Source organism: Oncorhynchus kisutch, linkage group LG12 (assembly GCF_002021735.2).
Source record: "Oncorhynchus kisutch isolate 150728-3 linkage group LG12, Okis_V2, whole genome shotgun sequence".
NCBI lineage: Eukaryota > Metazoa > Chordata > Actinopteri > Salmoniformes > Salmonidae > Oncorhynchus > Oncorhynchus kisutch.
The window spans coordinates 37,743,749-37,764,819 of NC_034185.2; the positions used below are offsets into that span (position 1 = coordinate 37,743,749).

The 21,071-nt window shown below is 43.6% G+C and overlaps 1 protein-coding gene across 6 annotated transcripts in view; it reads left to right on the forward strand.

The window, feature by feature from the left end:
- Positions 1-21,071, forward strand: part of LOC109900391 (mitogen-activated protein kinase-binding protein 1) — a 42,787-nt gene that overhangs the window by 707 nt on the left and 21,009 nt on the right. For all 6 annotated transcript variants that reach the window (XM_031837505.1, XM_031837500.1, XM_031837501.1 and 3 more), the window contains exons 2-13: positions 9,730-9,821; positions 13,881-13,943; positions 14,077-14,134; positions 15,055-15,225; positions 16,880-17,017; positions 17,227-17,409; positions 17,929-18,089; positions 18,330-18,519; positions 18,687-18,815; positions 19,033-19,217; positions 19,299-19,516; positions 19,706-19,776. In XM_031837505.1, the coding sequence (XP_031693365.1) occupies positions 9,730-9,821; positions 13,881-13,943; positions 14,077-14,134; positions 15,055-15,225; positions 16,880-17,017; positions 17,227-17,409; positions 17,929-18,089; positions 18,330-18,519; positions 18,687-18,815; positions 19,033-19,217; positions 19,299-19,516; positions 19,706-19,776 (1,659 nt within the window). The remainder of the gene's footprint in view (positions 1-9,729; positions 9,822-13,880; positions 13,944-14,076; positions 14,135-15,054; positions 15,226-16,879; positions 17,018-17,226; positions 17,410-17,928; positions 18,090-18,329; positions 18,520-18,686; positions 18,816-19,032; positions 19,218-19,298; positions 19,517-19,705; positions 19,777-21,071) is intronic.

Sequence of the window (21,071 nt, forward strand, 5' to 3'; positions counted from 1 at the left end):
ATTGATGATAGACACAATTCAGTGTCAGAAAATGCCAGGGAGGTATTGAAGTGTTTGTTTAGCCCTCTGTCCAGACCAACAGTTCAGCTTCTTTCAGTTTGAGGTCGATATTACCCAACTAGCACATTTGGTTCCTTGGAAGTTGTGGGAACTTTGACATTGCGTGTGGAAACGAAGCCACACAATTCCAAACACTTCAATACCTCCCTGGCATTTTCTGACACGGAAGTGAAAATGTCGCCTGTTCTGAGAACATTTTATTTTTAGTTTGCAGGGAGGTTCTGAACGTTTTACTCTGGTTCCTTGATGGTTTACCTGGAAGGTTGTATTACTGATTGTTTCAAATAAGACTTCAATAACACTGCTAGCTTATTTAAAAAAATACTCCAAGCACAGATAGACATTTATTTCCTTAGGCATCGATCATGCAAGCATTTCTTTTTTATTGTGACCCAGCATCAATGAGATTTGAAGCTATAATTTGATGTTCTCTGTCCATGGAATTAGTCCACTGCGCCACCAAGATGGAGCTAGCATGCCATGTTTTTTTTTACACTCATACAAAGCTGTTTATCTATTAAAACAGACCACAGCGCTCATTAAGATCAGGTCTGGCCAATTAGTGGGTGTGACGAACACTGGAAAACACTTAACAAGCTACAGGATGTACATAGTAATGGAACACTGGTCACTTTAAATAATGTTTACATACTGTTTTACTCATTTCATACATTATGTATATACTGTATTATAGGCAAGGCCAAACCTATTTAACTACATATACTATTATTCAGATATACTACACTGAACAAAAATATAAACGCAACATGTAAAGTCAAGAAACTGAATTAACAGGAGGATCACTACACAGGTGCACCTTGTGCTGGGGACAATAAAAGGCCACTCTAAAATGTGCAGTTTTGTCAACCAATGCAATGCCACAGATGTCTCATATTTTGAGGGGGCGTGTAATTGGCATGCTGACTGCTGGAATGTCCACCAGAGCTGTTGCCAGAGAATTTAATGTTTATTTCTCTACCAATGTTGTTTTAAAATACTTTTTCAGTATGGCCAATAGGCCTCACAACCGCAGACCACGTGTATGGTGTCGTGTGGACGAGCGGTTTGCTGATGGCAACGTTGTGAACAGAGTGCCCCATGGTGGGGTTATGGTATGTGCAGGCATAAGCTACAGAAAAGGAACACAATTGTGTTTTATTAATGGCAATTTGAATGCCGTGATGAGATCCTGTACACAATTCCTGGAAGTTGAAAATGTCCCAGTTCTTCCATGGCCTGCATACTCACGAGACATGTCACCCATGGAGCATGTTTGTGATTCTCTGGATCAACGTGCACGACAGCGTGTTCCAGTTCTCTACAATATCCAGCAACTTCGCACAGCCATTGAAGAGGAGTGGGACAACATTGCACAGGCCACAATCAACAGCCTGATCAACTCTATGCGAAGGAGATGTGTCGCGCTGCATGAGGCAAGTGGTGGTCACACCAGATACGGACTGGTTTTCTGATCCACGCCCCTATCAACAGATGTGTATCTGTGAAATCCATAGATTAGGGCCTAATGAATTTATTTCAATTGACTGATTTCCTTATATGAACTTTAATTCAGTAAAATCTTTAAAATTGTCATGTTGCGTATTATATTTTTGTTCAGTATATCCATATTCCATATTCAATCCATATACTTCCCATATTGCCTATACACCCCATCACATTAACCCTATATATACAAAAGTATGTGGACACACCTTGAAAATAATAATAATAATAAATTCAGCTATTTCAGCCACTCTCCTTGCTGACAGGTGTATAAAATCGAGCACACAGCCAGCCATGCTAACTCCATAGATGAACATTGGCAGTAGAATGGCCTTACTGAAGAGCTCAGTGTCTTTCAACAGGGCACCATCATAGAATGCCACCTTTGCAACAACTCAGTTTGTCAAATTTCTGCTCTGCTAGAGCTGACATGGTCTACTGTAAGTGCTGTTGTGAAGTGGAAATGTCTAGGAACAACAATGGCTCAGCTGCAAAGTGGTAGGCCACACAAGCTCACAGAATGGGACCTCTGAGTGCATATTTTTTATTTTTTATCCTCGGTTGCAAAACTCACTACCGAGTTCCAAACTGCCTCTGGAAGCAACGTCGGCATCAGAACTGTTCGATGGGAGATTCATGAAATGGGTTTCCATAGTAGAGCAGCCGCACACAGGTCTAAGATCACCTTGCGCAATCCCAACCGTCAGCTGGAGTGGTGTAAAGCTCGCCGATATTGGACTCTGGAGCAGTGAATACGCGTTCTCTGGAGTGACGAATAACACTTCTGGGTTCGGTGAATGCCAGGAGAACGCTACCTGTCCCAATGCATAGTGCCAACTGTAAAGTTTGGTGGGAGAGGAATAATGGTCTGGTACTTTTTTTCATGGTTCGGGCTAGGCCCCTTTGTTCCATTTGAAGGGAAATCTTAATGCTACAGCAATGACATTCTGAATGATTCTGTGCTTCCAACTTTGTGGCAACAGTTTGGGAATGGCCCTTTCCTGTTTCGACGTGACAATGCCCCCATGCGCAAAGCGAGGTCCATACAGAAATGGTTTGTCGAAATCGGTGTGAAAGAATGTGACTGGCCTGCAGAAAGCCCGGACCTCAACCCCATCGAAAACCTTTGGGATGAATTGGAACACCAACTGCAAGCCAGGCCTAATCACCTAACATCAGTGCCCCGAACCTCACTAATGCTCTTGTGGCTGAATGGAAGCAAGTCCCCGCAGTAATGTTCAAAAAAAAATCGTAAAGCCTTCCCAGAACAGTGTAGGCTGTTATAGGAGGAAAGGGTGGACCAACTCCATATTACTGCCCATGTTTTTGTACTGAGATGTTTGACGAGAAGGTGTCCACATACTCTTGGTCATGTAGTGTGTGTGTGTGTGTGTGTGTGTGTGTGTGTGTGTGTGTACCAGTCAAAAGTTTGGACACACCTACTCATTCAAGTTTTTTAAATGTATTTTTTAAACTATTTTCTACATTGTAGAATAATAGTGAACACATAAAAACTATGAAATAACACATGGAATCTTGTAGTAACCAAAAAAGTGTTAAACAAATCAAAATATATTTTAGATTCTTCAAAGTAGCCACCCTTTGACTTGATTACAGCTTTGCACACTCTTGGCATTCTCTCAACCAGCTCCATGAGGTAATCACCTGGAATACATTTAAATTAACAGGTGTGCCTTGTGATAAGTTAATTTGTGGAATTTCTTTCCTTAACGCGTTTGAGCCAATCATTTGTGTTGTGACATGGTAAGGGCGGTATACAGAAGATAGCCCTATTTGGTAATTGATCAAGTCCATATTATTGCAAGAACAGCTCAAATAAGCAAAGAGAAACAACAGTCCATCATTACATTAAGACATGACGGTCAGTCAATCCCGACAATTTCATGTACTTTGAAAGTTTCAAGTGCATTCGCAATAACCATCAAGCGCTATGATGAAACTGGCTCTCATGAGGACCGCCACAGGAAAGGAAGACCCAGAGTTACCTCTGCTGCAGAGGATACGTTTATTAGTTACCAGCCTCAGAAATTGCAGCCCAAATAAATGCTTCACAGAGTTCAAGTAACAGACGCATCTCAACATCAACTGTTCAGAGGAGACTGTTTGAATCAGGCGTTCATGGTCGAATTGCTGCAAAGAAACCACTACTAAAGGGACACCAATAAGAAGATAATTCCTTGGACCAAGAAACACGAGCAATGGACATTAGACCGGTGGAAATCTGTGCTTTGGTCTGAGTCCAAATTTGAGATTTTTGGTTTCAACCACCTTGTCTTTTAGAGACGCAGAGGTGGTGAACGGATGATCTCCGCATGTGTGGTTCCCACCGTGAAGCATGGAGGAGGATGTGTGATGGTGTGGTGGTGCTTTGCTGGTGACACTGTCAGAGTTTTATTTAGAATTCAAGGCACACTTAACCAGCATGGCTACCACAGCATTATGCAGCGATACACCATCCAACTTGGTTTGTGCTTAGTTGGACTATCATTTGTTTTTCAACGGGACAATGACCCAACACACCTCCAGGCTGTGTAAGGGCTATTTGACCAATAAGGAGAGTGATGGAGTGCTGCATCATATGAACTGGCCTCCACAATCACACATTTAGATTTGTTTAACACTTTTTTAGGTAACTTCATGATTCCATATGTGTTATTTCATAGTTTTAGTTATTTCATAGTTTTGTTGTCTTCACTATTTTTCTGCAATGTAGAAAAAACCCTTGCATGAGTACGTGTGTCCAAACTGTTGACTTATTCTATATATACAGTGTGCGTTTGGAACGTTTTCAGAAGCCTTCACTTTTTCCACATTTTGTTATATTACGCCTTATTCCAAAATTGCAAAAAAAAAAAAATCCCCTCATCAATCTACACACAATACCCCATAATGACAAAGCAAAAACTGGTTTTTAGACATTTTTGAAAATGATTTTTTTTAAATAAAAGAGATATATATAATTTACATAATCACAGCCTTGTGTCCTTGGGTATGACGCTACAAGCTTGGCACACCTGTATTTGGGGGATTCCCCCCCCCCCCCCATTCTTCTCTGCAGATCCTCTCAAGCTCTGTCAGGTTGGATGGGGAGCGTCGCTGTACAGCTATTTTCAGGTCTCTCCAGAGATGTTCGAACGGGTTCAAGTCTGGGCTCTGGCTGGGCCACTCAAAAACATTCAGAGACTTGTCCCGAAACCACTCCTGCGCTGTCTTGGCTGTGTGCTTAGGGTCATTGTCTTGTTGGAAGGTGAAACTTTGCCCCAGTCTGAGCGTTCTGGAGAGGGTTTTCATCAGGTATCTCTCTCTTTACTTTACTCTGTTCATCTTTCCCTCGATCCTGACTAGTCTCCCAGTCCCTGCCGCTGACAAACATCCCCACAGCATGATGCTGCCACCACTATACCGATTGCGCAGTTTGGCCTGGCGGCCAGCTCTAGGAAGAGTCTTGGTGGTTCTAAACTTCTTCCATTAAGGAATGAGGGAGGCCACTGTGTTCTTGGGGACTTTCAATGCTGCATGTTTTGGTACCCTTCCCCAGATCTGAGCCTCGACACAATCCTGTCTCGGAGGTCTACGAACAATTCCTTCGACCTCATGGCTTGGTTTTTGCTCTGACATCCACTGTCAACTGGGGGACCTTAAATCGACAGGTGTGCCTTTCCAAATAATTTCCAATCAATTGAATTAACCACAGGTGGACTCCAGTCAAGTTGTAGAAACATCCCAAGGATGGTCAATGGAAGCAGGATTCACCTAAGCTCAATTTTGAGTTTATAGCAAAGGGTCTGAATACTTACATAAATAAGGTATTTCTGTTTTTTACTTTTAATACATTAGCAAAAAAAATCTATAACCTGTTTTCGCTTTGTCATTATGGGGTTTTGTGTGTAGATTGATGAGGAAACTAATGTAATATAGAAGAGGGGGGAAAAAACCAAGGGGGAGACTCGTCGAGTACTGGTGACAGACGTAGCCAAATCAAATGTTATTGGTCACATACACCTGGTTAGCAGATGTTATTGCGAGTGTAGCGAAATGCTTGTGCTTCTATTGCCGACAGTGCATCAATGTCAACAAGTAATCTAATGTCGTAACGTTGACTATTCATTAATGTGAAGACTGTTATATTATCAAATCAATTCTCTTTGTAATTATTCCATGTTTTAAACTAATCACTGAATAGTAATTAACTTGGAAGTCGGGGCAACACAGGAAAATGTTTAGAGTTACAATTGCCCGAATTGAACTCTCTTCAGATATTTTTTTATATCTTATCGATTAGTCACTTATTATTACCTCACCAGTCATGTTCTGAATGTCGCAAACCCTTGGATATCTGCACGAAACCTAGCATAAATGATGAATCAGTGATATACAAATTGGCTTAATTATTTATTTACTAACTCACTAAATAATCACACAGAATTACATAAACACACACAGGATAGGTAACACATTGGTTACTCACATGATGCACTGAAAGGTCCCTAGTGGAGGAAACCGATATGACTGCTTGGTAGACAAAGGAAAGGGGTGGGGACAGATAATAAAGAGCGGAAGAAAAGAATGGACCCTCTACACTACATGCATAGAGTTGTATACGTTCATCGTAAATATGGATATTTAGCACCCTAACAACCGCTTATTTGGATATTAGAAATGCAATGTGCATATTTAAGCTTGTATGTCATTGCTGTCTCTCCATTGAAAACCCTTGATCAGTCAGAGTCTCTGGTTGCTTAAGTCTGGTCGCCATGTCCTTTGTAGCTCTGTTGTGATGGATACGTCAGGCGTACTAATGGTCGTTGCATAGGGAAGTGTTCTTGAGATGGAGCTTTCAGAGTACCATTGTTCTTAGAGTTGATCTGTTAGAATAGATGCTTCCGCTGTTGTCGGTATCCTCATCCTAGACTTACACACATTTCCAGCTGCAGACTGGTACAGTGGCGTCTAGGATTTGCTGCTTCTGTAGCAATCTATTGGTCTCGATTGTTGATTATTCAGGTCACAGCTAGAACCACTTCGCAACCCAGCATGTTTTGGTCTAAATATACAGTGGGGCAAAAAAGGTATTTAGTCAGCCACCAATTGTGCAAGTTCTCCCACTTAAAAAGATGAGAGGCCTGTAATTTTCATCATAGGTACACTTCAACTATGACAGACAAAATGAGAAAGAAAAATCCGGAAAATCACATTGTAGGATTTTTAATGAATTTATTTGCAAATTATGGTGGAAAATAAGTGTTTGGTCACCTACAAACAAGCAAGATTTCTGGCTCTCACAGACCTGTAACTTCTTCTTTAAGAGGCTCCTCTGTCCTCCACTCGTTACCTGTATTAATGGCACCTGTTTGAACTTGTTATCAGTATAAAAGACACCTGTCCACAACCTCAAACAGGCACACTCCAAACTCCACTATGGCCAAGACCAAAGAGCTGTCAAAGGACACCAGAAACAAAATTGTAGACCTGCACCAGGCTGGGAAGACTGAATCTGCAATAGGTAAGCAGCTTGGTTTGAAGAAATCAACTGTGGGAGCAATTATTAGGAAATGGAAGACATACAAGACCACTGATAATCTCCATTGATCACCCCGTGGGGTCAAAATGATCACAAGAACGGTGAGCAAAAATCCCAGAACCCCACAGGGGGACCTAGTGAATGACCTGCAGAGAGCTGGGACCAAAGTAACAAAGCCTACCATCAGTAACACACTACGCCGCCAGGGACTCAAATCCTGCAGTGCCAGACGTGTCCCCCTGCTTAAGCCAGTACATGTCCAGGCCCGTCTGAAGTTTGCTAGAGAGCATTTGGATGATCCAGAAGAAGATTGGGAGAATGTCATATGGTCAGATGAAAAAAATATATAACTTTTTGGTAAAAACTCAACTCGTCCTGTTTGGAGGACAAAGAATGCTGAGTTGCATCCAAAGAACACCTACTGTGAAGCTGTGAAGCATTGTGGTGGAAACATCATGCTTTGGATCTGTATTTCTGCAAAGGGACCAGGAAGACTGATCCGTGTAAAGGAAAGAATGAATGGGGCCATGTATCGTGAGATTTTGAGTGAAAACCTCCTTCCATCAGCAAGGGCATTGAAGATGAAACGTGGCTGGGCCTTTCAGCATGACAATGATCCAAAACACACCGCCCGGGTAACGAAGGAGTGGCTTCGTAAGAACCATTTCAAGGTCCTGGAGTGGCCAGTCTCCAGATCTCAACCCCATAGAAAATCTTTGGAGGAAGTTGAAAGTCCGTGTTGCCCAGCAACAGCCCCAAAACATCACTGCTCTAGAGGAGATCTGCATGGAGGAATGGGCAAAAATACCAGCAACGGTGTGTGAAAACTTTGAAGACTTACAGAAAACGTTTGACCTCTGTCATTGCCAACAAAGTATATAACAAAGTATTGAGAAACTTTTGTTCTTGACCAAATACTTATTTTCCACAATAATTTGCAAATAAATTCATTACAAATCCTACAATGTGATTTTCTGGATTTATTTTCCTCATTTTGTCTGTCATAGTTGAAGTGTACCTATGATGAAAATTACAGGCCTCTCTCATCTTTTTAAGTGGGAGAACTTGCACTATTTTTTTTGCCCCACTGTAAATTACATCAGAAGTTTGCTTTATACTGGAGTAGAGAAGGGGTGTTCCACTGACTGATCATAAGTTACTATGAAAAGCTATTCTCATTTAAAAAGACTAAAATCACATTGTTGTCTTTCCAAAAGTATTCTTATACTTAACCATTTATTTTATACAACAGTCGGATGCAAACCCCATAATTGAGAAGTGTTTACAAACAAATATACAATAATGTGAATCTCCTGTCTCTCATGTTGTCACCACATGAAACAAATTCAACATGGTCATTCCTTGATTTCCCACCGACCATTCGAACTGTCCGGATTTAGAGATACTGTTTCATTATTCAACCGTTTGATGTTAACGTTTGGCCAAGTCTCTCTCTGTGTCCCAAAGGCACACATTCCAATCCCAATGCTACAGACCCAGAAGCAGAGTATTTATGACCATCATAAAACTGTTGAGAGATAGGGGCACGTCATGACATTAACAATTCCACAACTACCTAATACACACAAATCTAAGTAAAGGGATGAAATAAGAATATTTACATATAAATATATGGATGAGGAATGACCGAGCGGCATAGGCAAGATACAATAGATGGTCTGATGAAACAAAAATAGAACTGTTTGGCCATAATGACTATCGTTATGTTTGGAGGAAAATGGGGGACGCTTGCAAGCCGAAGAACACCATCCCAACCGTGCTGCACGGGGGTGGCAGTATCATGTTGTGGGGGTGCTTTGCTGCAGGAGGAATTGGTGCACTTCACAAAATAGATGGCAAGGACAACAAAGTCAAGGTATTGGAGTGGCCATCACAAAGCCCTGACCTAAATGCCATAGAAAATTTGTGGGCAGAACTAAAAAAGCGTGTGCGAACAAGGAGGCCTACAAACCTGACTTCAGACTTCAACTGTAGAACAAGATGGAAGCCTGCAGGAAACATTATGCTGAAGTACTGAAAATCCCACAGAAGAACATAGGTTGGACAACATTAAGAAACAATTTCAGAACATCCCCAATGTCAAACCAAGTTGGTGAACATTTCTAGAACATTACCAAAATTGAAATTAAATATAAACATGTTTGAACTTTTATGAAATATTAAAGTAATGGAATAACAAGAAAATGTTTTTTTTTTGCCAAGATCCTTACATATGCGGAGAATCTTCCAAAGCCAAGCAACTATACTGCACCATTCCCAGAAAATTGTTTGAAGGTTGCATGCAAAATAACCATAGGATAACCAACCACGCTCTAAGAAACATATGGTTCTCAGAACATTATTTGCTAGCTGGGTGGTCCATCAGGGCTAATCTTCCAGGGTTCATAAACAGACATGCAATACATAAGGGATCATCAACGAGGGGCTATGCATGAACAACGTTGCATTATTTTCCAGAGAACGCATAGAGCCCCGAGTTGATTATCCCTTTTTATAAAATCCTCTCAGATCTTCACTAATGCATAGTGATTGCGGGCTAGGGACTAGGGCTGGATTTGGGATTGGCTTGTTAAAACTCTAGAATTGTCTGTCTCCTTCTGTAGGTGACTTTGGAGAGGGTCCTGGGAATCACAGCCTCTGGCAACAGTGGTCTGGCCTGTGACCCCCACTCTGGTCTTGTGGCCTATCCTGCTGGGTGAGTCTAGGGGGAGAGAAAGAGAGAGGTGTGAGTGCGTGCATGCCATACCTGGGTTCAAATACCATTTCAAATGTCTCAATTACTTTCGCATACATTCAGATATATTGTATTTGAAAAGATGAGTAGTCATGTTTTTGAAAATACTCAAATACACTCCCATTAATTTAACTCAGGTATTTTTACTGAACAAAAATATAAATGCAACATGTAAAGTTTTGGTCCCATGTTTCATGAGCTGAAATAAAAGATCCCAAAAATGTTCCATATGCACAAAAGCTTATTTATCTCAAATTCTGTGCACATCTCTGTTAGTGAGCATTCCTCCTTTGCCAAGATAATCCATCCATCTGACAGATGTGGCATATCAAGAAGCTGATTAAACAGCATGATCATTACACAGGTGCACCTTGTGCTGGGGACAATGAAAGGACACTCTCAAATGTGCAGTTTTGTTACACAACACAATACCACAGATGTCTTAAGTTTTGAGGGAGCGTGCAATTTGGCATGCCGACTGCAGGACTGTCCACCAGAGCTGTTGCCAGAGAATTTAATGTTCATTTCTCTACCATAAACCGAATCCAATGTCGTTTTCGAGAATTTGGCAGTACGTCCAACTGGCTATACAATTGCAGACCACGTGTAACCACGCCAGCCCAGGACCTCCACATCTGGCTTCTTCACGTGCGGGATCATCTGAGACCAGACACCCAGACAGCTGATGAATATGTGGAGTATTTCTGTCTGTCATAAATCCCTTTTTTGGGGAAAAACAAATTCTGACTGGATGGACCTGGCTCCCCAGTGGGTGGGCCTGTGCCCTCCCAGGCCCCTCCATGGCTGCGCCCCTGCCCATTCATGTGAAATCCATAGATTAGGGCCTCATTTATTTATTTTGATTGACTGATTTCCTTATATGAACTGTAACTCAGTGAAATTGTTGCATGCTGCGTTTTCTATTTCAGTACAGTCTAGTATTTAAAACAAGTATTTACATTTAAAAGTACCATTTGGTAGACTATTCCTATTTTTTTTCTATTTAAAAAAAATGTTACTATTATTATTTTTTACAAATAACCATTGAAATACTCAAGTATTTACTCAAAAACACATACATTAGAGCCCAGGTCTGGTGCATGCGTGCGTGACTACATGTGAAAAAAATAAATTCGGCGAGAGATTGTCACACTACAATGAAACCTGAAAGCTTATTAAGCACTGTTTGTGGTGTCTGTGTGTGTTTTTCTTCTTCTCTGATCTGACGGTGCTCATCAAATAATGTTAAAGCCCCCATGCAGTCTTTTTAAATCATCAATGTATGTCTTAAATCATTGTGTGTGTTTTATTTCATGAAGATGACTCCAAATATGTATTTTTATCATTTATTTCCCTGGGCCTCCTTTTGCCATTGAAATGCTCAGTCTGATTGTGTGGGTGTGTCAATACAAATGTAAATATATTTACATACACAACGCTGATTGGAGGATATGATCATCTAGACTCTGTGCAAATAAGATGATTGGTCAGAATAATCAGATCAGATTGTGATGTCATGCTGTGGGCCAAAAACAGGCTGAAATTCCAGTTTAAAAAAAAAGCTCTTGCACCTAAAGGGCATTATTATAATTTTCACAACTTCAGAGTGTTATTTCAACCTTTATAGTGTCAAAATATAATGACAAAATAATTCAAATCACTTTTTGGACTACACTGCCCCTTTTAAAGCTCATCAAGATTGCTCTGTAATACTCGTTCACTATGTGTTGCTTTAACTTCACTAGGGTAGGGGGCACTATTTTCAATTCTGGATGAAAAGCGTGCCCAAAGTAAACTGCCTGCTACTCGGGCCCAGAAGCTAGGATATGCATGAGCTAGGATATGCATATAATTGGTAGATTTGAATAGAAAACACTCTAAAGGTTCCACAACTGTTAAAATAATGTATTTGAGTATAACAAAAATCCATCCAGGAAGTGGGATTTTTTAAATGTTTGTAGTTTTCTATTGAATGCCATTACAGTATCCATTGACTTATGACTCAAATTGCACTTCCTATGGCTTCCACTAGTTGTCAACAGTCTTTAGAAATTGTTTCAGGATTGTATTGTGAAAAATGAGTGAGTAAGCACTCTGAATGAGTGGACACTGCAGTGTCTCAGAGCTTTTTCATGCGCGCGACCGAGAGTGCACCTTTCTTGTTTAACTTTTATATTGACGACGTTAATATTGGTTGAAATATTGATTTATTTAGGCTAAAAACAACATTGTTTTAAATGTTTCTATGAACTTTACGGACACTATTTGGATTTTTCATCTGCCTGTTGTGACTGCATTTGAGCCTGTGGATTACTGAACAAAACGTGCGAACAAAACGGAGGTTTGTGGATATAAACAGGGACTTTATCGAACAAAACAAACATTTATTGAGTAAATGGGAGTCTTGTGAGTGCAACCATATGAAGATCATCAAAGGTTGCAAGTTCGAATCCCCGAGCTGACAAGGTACAAATCTGTCGTTCTGCCCCTGAACAGGCAGTTAACCCACTGTTCCTAGGTCGTCATTGAAAATAAGAATTTGTTCTTAACTGACTTGCCTAGTAAAATAAAGGTAAAATAAAAAAAGGTAAGTGATTCATTTTATCTCTATTTCTGACTTGTGTAACTCCTCTACTTGGTTGGTTACTGTTTGTAATGATTTGTCTGCTGGGCGCTGTTCTCAGATAATCTCATGGTATGCTTTCACCGTAAAGTCTTTTTGAAATCTGGCAATCTGAGTTCAACTATAAACCGATGTATAACACTTTCTGTTTTTGAATTTGGCGCTCTGCAATTTCACTGGATGTTGGCCAGGTGGGACGCTAGCATCCCACACACTCTAGTCAGGTTAACTGTGCTGTACACAGAGTTGCTGTTCCATCTTGCAGACTATGTAAGGTCCGTGTTCAACATTAGCAGTGCTGAATACGTCCAAGCTAAGATGGGATGGGGTTAGAGGGATGAACGAATGGAGTATTTAGTGGACGATCAGCATTTCTCCGAGTTGCTGTGGACTCTGTCTGCCTGTATGCAGAAACAGTAAACAGAAGCAGAAATGCAGTAAGTAGGCCATGCTTCCTAAAAGCCTCTGTCATAACCTTATTATTCAGGCCAATGTCTGGAACAACAAGAGAATTAGGTCCTTGGACTAGCTCTGCGCCAAGGACTGTGTGTGTGTGCCATTGTTCATACCTTTGCCAATCCTCCTCAGCTCCTCTATTTTAAACTCCTGGCACACTTAATAGGCCAGGGACGTGGTTCACACATCGCTGTTTCACATAGCTGCCAGCGTGTCCTGTCTTAATTAGCGGCCAGTGTATCCTGTCATAATTTACACCCCCACATTCTCTGTGACCAGGAAGTGATGGTAGCAGGAAGTGATAGGCACACATTATGACAGGGACTCTGGTATCTGATGGGTATCTGATTGGAATGGCAGTCAGGTAGAAGCTCATAGAGGTTCACACGATTTATCAGGCAGGCTTAGAGATTCTGTTTAGGATCAGTGGAAGCTTTACAGTAGTAACACTGCTTTACATATTATATATTCAGGATTAAGGGAAGCGTTGTTGCAGAATACAGAACAAACAGCCCTTCAAAAGCCTGTTAGGTAACTAACACCCCTGCTGGGTTGCTACTGTTACATACACAGTGCCTTCAGAAAGTGTTCATACCCCTTGACTTATTCCACATTTTGTTGTGTTTTTACAGCCTGAATTCCAAATGTATGAAATAGATGTGGGAAAAAAAAAATCTATCTTCTCACAATACCCCATAATGGCAACGTGAAAACGTGTTTTTAGAAATGGTTGCAAATTTCTTGGAAAATCAAATGCAGAAATATGTTATTTACATAAGTATCCACAGTGAATGCCATATTCCTCACTGCCTTTTTAGAAATGCAAATTGCCCTTATGTCATGTAAATATTACTCTGCAGCCACATGTTACTCAGCTGCCGATAAAGTGCATAAAACGATGGTAAAATTTAATGGGAGGATGTGTTTCTCCTGCTCTGTAGCTGTGTGGTGGTTCTGCTGAACCCCAAGAAGAACAGACAGCACCACATCCTGAATACATCCAGGTGAGAAATGACTCACTCACACCACCAACCCCTAATCACCATCCTACTCATTACCTAATCATCCTCTACCCATCCCTGAAACACACACTGATACATATATGACTGTTACCACACTCTTCTCTCTTTTTAACAGGAAAACTATCACAGCTCTGTCCTTCTCTTCAGATGGCAAATACTTGGTCACAGGAGAGGTGAGTTGTCTGTCTCTGTGTATGTCTGTCATCCTCAAAAGCTGGTTAGAGGGTTTGATAGAATATCTCCCTGTGTTGTAGTGCGGTTGTACCGTAGGTATGGTAATGTTCTAGCTCCAGATTAGCTCATGTGGCTCTACGCTGCTGTGTTGATGTGATGCCTAATCCCAGCTAGCCAATCAGAGCCTAAGTAAATCCCTCTCTGTAAATAGGTGATCACTTCAGTTGCCATAGCAGCAGGGGTCAAAGTTCCAAGTACCATGCTCATAGGACTGCTGTTGGTTACGAGCACGCACGCACGCACGCACGCACGCACGCACGCACACACGCACTCACACACACACACCTCTGGGTAGAAGTAACCCTTAGGTACAGATCTAGGATCAGTTTTCCCTTCCCAATGCTAAGCTTAACCATTAGGGTGGGGGAATACGTTATCATTGGTTATTGAGGAAGGTATCTCAATTGAATCCTTCCTACATTTCCTTTTCTTTTGGGTCATGGTTAAAGACTAGAATATCACTGATAGACTTTGTCATTTTATTGATTTTGAGTCCCTTACTTTGGAAGCAATGATTAATCTGTTACAGAAGCAGAACAATCAGTAGGATAAAAACTAGGGGTAAAAATGTGGATATCTCTGAGAGGACGATCTGATAACACACACTGTTTTTCATAGAGTCTCTGTATCCTCAGTCATCCATGTCCTGAACTCTGACCTGGGCACAGTCACATTCACGTAACAACCTTTTTGACCTTTTTGATAGTGTGTGAAATGGTTCAGACTGTGTGGATTGTGGCTGACACGGCATGTGTAATCTCGCGGTGACTTTATCTCTCTCTCCCGCCTTCTCTCCATCTATATCTCCCCTTCTCTCGTTCTCGCACTCCCCCCCCCCCCCCCCCCCCCCCCCCCCCAGTCGGGTCACCTGCCTGCGGTGCGTGTGTGGGAGGTGTGTGAGTTTCGGCAGGTGGCGGAGCTGCAGGAACATAAGTATGGCGTATCCTGTGTGGCCTTCTCTCCCAACAGTAAATACATTGTCAGCGTGGGTTACCAGCACGACATGATGGTCCACGTCTGGGCATGGAAGGTACGCCAGCAGCCTCTGGCCAATAGGCATCCTACTTAAGTTGCCCAATGTCACCTTTTCTGTCAACAAATGAAATTCTCATCTGCCCTGTGTGAGCTTTCTATGAGCCAATATTGTCTGCCCTTCTGCTATAGCCACTGCCCCAGAGACAGCAACATCCATATTATCTACCCTTCTGCTATAGCCACTGCCCCAGAGACAGCAACATCCATATTATCTACCCTTCTGCTATAGCCACTGCCCCAGAGACAGCAACATCCATATTATCTACCCTTCTGCTATAGCCACTGCCCCAGAGACAGCAACATCCATATTATCTACCCTTCTGCTATAGCCACTGCCCCAGAGACAGCAACATCCATATTATCTACCCTTCTGCTATAGCCACTGCCCCAGAGACAGCAACATCCATATGATCTACCCTTCTGCTATAGCCACTGCCCCAGAGACAGCAACATCCATATGATCTACCCTTCTGCTATAGCCACTGCCCCAGAGACAACAACATCCATATTATCTACCCTTCTGCTATAGCCACTGCCCCAGAGACAGCAACATCCATATTATCTACCCTTCTGCTATAGCCACTGCCCCAGAGACCGCAACATCCATATTATCTACCCTTCTGCTATAGCCACTGCCCCAGAGACAGCAACATCCATATTATCTACCCTTCTGCTATAGCCACTGCCCCAGAGACAGCAACATCCATATTATCTACCCTTCTGCTATAGCCACTGCCCCAGAGACCGCAACATCCATATTATCTACCCTTCTGCTATAGCCACTGCCCCAGAGACAGCAACATCCATATTATCTACCCTTCTGCTATAGCCACTGCCCCAGAGACAGCAACATCCATATTATCTACCCTTCTGCTATAGCCACTGCCCCAGAGACAGCAACATCCATATGATCTACCCTTCTGCTATAGCCACTGCCCCAGAGACAGCAACATCCATATGATCTACCCTTCTGCTATAGCCACTGCCCCAGAGACAACAACATCCATATTATCTACCCTTCTGCTATAGCCACTGCCCCAGAGACAGCAACATCCATATTATCTAGCCTTCTGCTATAGCCACTGCCCCAGAGACAGCAACATCCATATTATCTAGCCTTCTGCTATAGCCACTGCCCCAGAGACAGCAACATCCATATTATCTAGCCTTCTGCTATAGCCACTGCCCCAGAGACCGCAACATCCATATTATCTACCCTTCTGCTATAGCCACTGCCCCAGAGACCGCAACATCCATATTATCTACCCTTCTGCTATAGCCACTGCCCCAGAGACAGCAACATCCATATGATCTACCCTTCTGCTATAGCCACTGCCCCAGAGACCGCAACATCCATATTATCTACCCTTCTGCTATAGCCACTGCCCCAGAGACAGCAACATCCATATTATCTACCCTTCTGCTATAGCCACTGCCCCAGAGACAGCAACATCCATATTATCTACCCTTCTGCTATAGCCACTGCCCCAGAGACCGCAACATCCATATTATCTACTCTTCTGCTTGTGTAACTGCCCCAGAGAAAGCAACATCCATATTATCTACTCTTCTGCTTGTGTAACTGCCCCAGGGTCAATACTTCTGTAGATACTGCCCTCATACATTTTGTGTTTTTGTTGTGGTTGCAGAAGAACACAATAATTGCTGCTAACAAGGTGTCCAGTAAGGTGACAGCAGTGTCATTCTCTGAGGATAGCTCCTACTTTGTGACAGCAGGGAACAGACACGTCAAGTTCTGGTACCTGGACCACTCCAAATCTATCGAGGTACTTTCATCTCTGTTCCTTGGGTTTCTGTGCAGGCTGATTGTGAGCAGAATAACAGAATGTCTAACTCTTGTTACTCATTGCATTTCACACTACTAACTGACTGCATTTCTCTCTCTCATTTCTATCCAGTCCCTCTGCTGGGGTGCTCTGGACTCCTGATGCTAAGTCTCATACTAATAACACTAGTGTTTCTGTTGTCTGTGCAGGCCAGTGCTCCAGTCCCTCTGCTGGGGCGCTCTGGGCTCCTGGGGGAGCTGAGGAACAACTTCTTTTGCGATGTGGCGTGTGGGCGGGGCTCTAAGGCTGAAAGCACCTTCTGTATCACTTCCTCCGGCCTGCTCTGTGAGTTCAACCCCAAGAGGATGCTGGACAAGTGGGTGGACTTACGGGTGAGTCACTGACAGATGGACGGGCCTATGGGTGAGTGACTGACCTCGGAGTGTGAAGGTGCCTTTGGACTGTTAACAGATGGCCTCGTGCTAGGAAATGGCCGGCATGTGTCTGTGGAGGGAAACGAGTTCATGTCTGTCTTTGGTATGGACTCTGTCCAACTGAAGGCTCTACTGAGGTCTGTGTGTCCCCTGTGTCCTGCCAAGCAGTAAGGGGATCACAGAGAGGTTAGGGACGGGGACAGGATGTGTTTGAGATACTTTCAATGGGAACACCTTTGTCCATCCAGGAGTTAGGCCAGCAAATTGAGCATAGATATGTAAACTAGATCATTACTGACCTGATCCTCGGGTCCTTGACACTAGATTTCCTCTGTTGCATAACTTCCTGCCCTCTATAGACTGTGCGTAGCAGTGCCAATCTCTGTGTCTGAGAAGCACCTCCAATTCACTCTTTAATGTTACAGATTGAGTCATTGATAGACCGATTGGTTGATTGATCTCTTCCTGTCCCCGTAGACCAGTGTGGCCAGGGCTCTGTGTGTGTCAGAGGAGCTGATCTTCTGTGGCTGTGCTGATGGGATGGTGCGAGCCTTCAGCCCTGCTGACCTGGGGTTCATCTGTACCCTGCCAAGACCACACCACCTTGGCACTGACGTGTCCAGCATCACACAGGCCAGGTGTGACACACACACACACACCTCTGGGTAGAAGTTACCCTTAGGTATAGATCTAGGATCAGCTTACCCGTCCCAATGCTAACCTTAACTATTAAGGTGGGGGAATACGAAACTAACCTTAGGTCAGTTTCTAGAGGCATCTTCACAACCCTGTTTTACAACCAGGAGGAGCTGAAGCAGTTTTCTCCTGGTACACCATGCATTAACATAAGTCACACATGACTTATTTTCTCCCATCAGCCACCTGTTCTCCAACAAGATGTCCGCCCGCTACCCTGACTCTGTGGCGGTGACCTATGACCCGGCCAGTCATTGGTTGAGCTGTGTGTATAACGACCACAGCCTGTATGTGTGGGATGTCAGGGACCTCCACAGGGTAGGCAAGGTACATTCTGCCCTCTACCATGCCGCCTGTGTCTGGGACCTACAGGTAAAATGTCAAGATATCAGAGTACTATTTGAGGGCTGTAGAGATGATTAAGTGTCTCATTAGTTGAGGCTATATGGAGGTACTTCAGTACGATGCAGAGTGAGTGTTCCTTTACAATACCATCGCATCCTTCTCCATGTGTTCTTCCTCCCCTCTCTCTTCTCCAGATGGTCCCGGAGGTCCCAGAGTCTGGCCTGTCTTCGGGAGAGTTCCTCAGCTGTTCAGCAGACAACACTGTCCGACTGTGGAGTACAGAGCGGCAGGGACGCACACATCCGCAGAATGTTCTCAGTAAGGTATGTGTCCAATACTTAACAGTGTACTCTAGTAGCTGCCGACCCACCTCTGCATGTAAAAAGCTGTGTTGTGTCGAGATAAACTGTTAACCCTCTTGCTGTATTGGCTCCTGGGAGTCATCTTTCTCCCTCACTCCCGCTGGTCTCCAGCCATCCTTCTTTCGTCCACTATCTCCGGCCATTCTTCCTTCTTTCATCCACTTCTCTTAACCCTCAGGACTTGCTGAAGGTGCTCTATATGGATGAAAACACCACCGCCCTGGTGGAAACGGAGGGAAGTGTGTCTGTTAGCACAGAGAAGACGGACGGACAGACGGCAGAGACCAGGACAGGCATTAGGACCATCTGTGTCAGCCCCGATGGGAAACACCTGGCGTCTGGAGACCGCAACGGGATGCTGAGGTACGGAACGGGAAGAGAATGGAATGGAGGCTGGTTATGTCTGTGCAGGGTGTGTGTTTGATGTGTGTGTGTGTTCTGCAGGGTTCATGACCTCAGCAGTATGACAGAGATTCAGAAGGTGGAGGCCCATGACTCTGAGATCCTGTGTCTGGAATACTCTAAACCAGAGACGGGTCTGAAGCTGTTAGCCACCGCTAGCCGCGACCGTCTGATCCACGTCCTGGATGCTGAGAAAGACTACGGCCTAGTCCAGACCCTGGACGAACACTCTTCATCCATCACCGCTGTCCGATTCGCTGGTGAGTGACCTGTAACCTCCCGGCATCAGAGAGAAAGACGTTACCATGACGTCAACATATGTAGAACAGAAACGGTCTATGTGGTAAGGTTTGACAGTAGGAGATGCTGTATGTAAGATCTTTGTCATGGTCAAAGCTCTGGGGTTGTTCTCATGGCTAGGGTTACTTTGCCTCTTCCCCCTCCCTCAGCCAATGACAACAAGGTGAGGATGATCAGCTGTGGAGCAGACAAGAGCATCTACTTCCGTACGGCTCACAGGGTAAGGCACTCAACACTCAGTCAGGCTACACAGGGTAAGGAACACGTTGGGGTGTCACGTTGCAATTACAGAAGTCCAACATTTGCGTTGTTGTAAATGCAATGCTTTGTAACTAACTGGGTTTTCAGTATCTCAACATTTGCAAAAGAGACAACAGTCATCATCATCATCCACTCTTCATATGTTCCTCCTTCCCTTTTCAAATGTCCCTATTAGGATAATGGATAGGGGAATGGGACTACTGTTAAGTTCTGGAACATTAGTCCATTGCAGGGACAGGGTTCTACTTCCAGACCCAAAAATGTCTTGTTAACTTCCTGCTAGCATCTTTCCCCGTGTAAATAGACATTATTTGAGTGGCAGTTTAGGAAACAAACACTGACATACATCTCTCTCTCTCTCTCTCTCAATCTGATCTTCTCTGGCAGTGCTCTGTTCCATCTATTATCATGCTCTTTGTTTTTACCAAGTGGCTGCCTATCGGTATTTAATTCAGAGAAATTGCACACGGCCCCCATCTTGTTTTTCAGAGTTTTAAAAACAACCGTTACCGTCTGTAAGTGAATGTAGCTCTGCTTGTACATGAACTGCAGACACTGAGCATAGAGAGTAGAATACCTTAAGATGATAACATTATTGTTCAAGAGGAAGCTAGATAACGCCGACAGAGGTTGTTGTTGTTCTCTCCCCCCTCAGACAGACGGAGGTACAGAGGTTGTTGTTGTTCTCTCCCCCCTCAGACAGACGGAGGTACAGAGGTTGTTGTTGTTCTCTCCCCCCTCAGACAGACGGAGGTACAGAGGTTGTTGTTGTTCTCTCCCCCCTCAGACAGACGGAGGTACAGAGGTTGTTGTTGTTCTCTCCCCCCTCAGACAGAGGTACAGAGGTACAGAGGTTGTTGTTGTTGTTCTCTCCCCCCTCAGACAGAGGTACAGAGGTACAGAGATTGTTGTTGTTCTCTCCCCCCTCAGACAGAGGTACCGAGGTTGTTGTTCTCTCCCTCAGACAGACGGAGGTACAGAGGTTGTTGTTGTTCTCTCCCCCCTCAGACAGACGGAGGTACAGAGGTTGTTGTTGTTCTCTCCCCCCTCAGACAGACGGAGGTACAGAGATTGTTGTTGTTCTCTCCCCCCTCAGACAGACGGAGGTACAGAGGTTGTTGTTGTTCTCTCCCCCCTCAGACAGACGGAGGTACAGAGGTTTTTGTTGTTCTCTCCCCCCTCAGACAGACGGAGGTACAGAGGTTGTTGTTGTTGTTCTCTCCCCCCTCAGACGGAGGTACAGAGGTTGTTGTT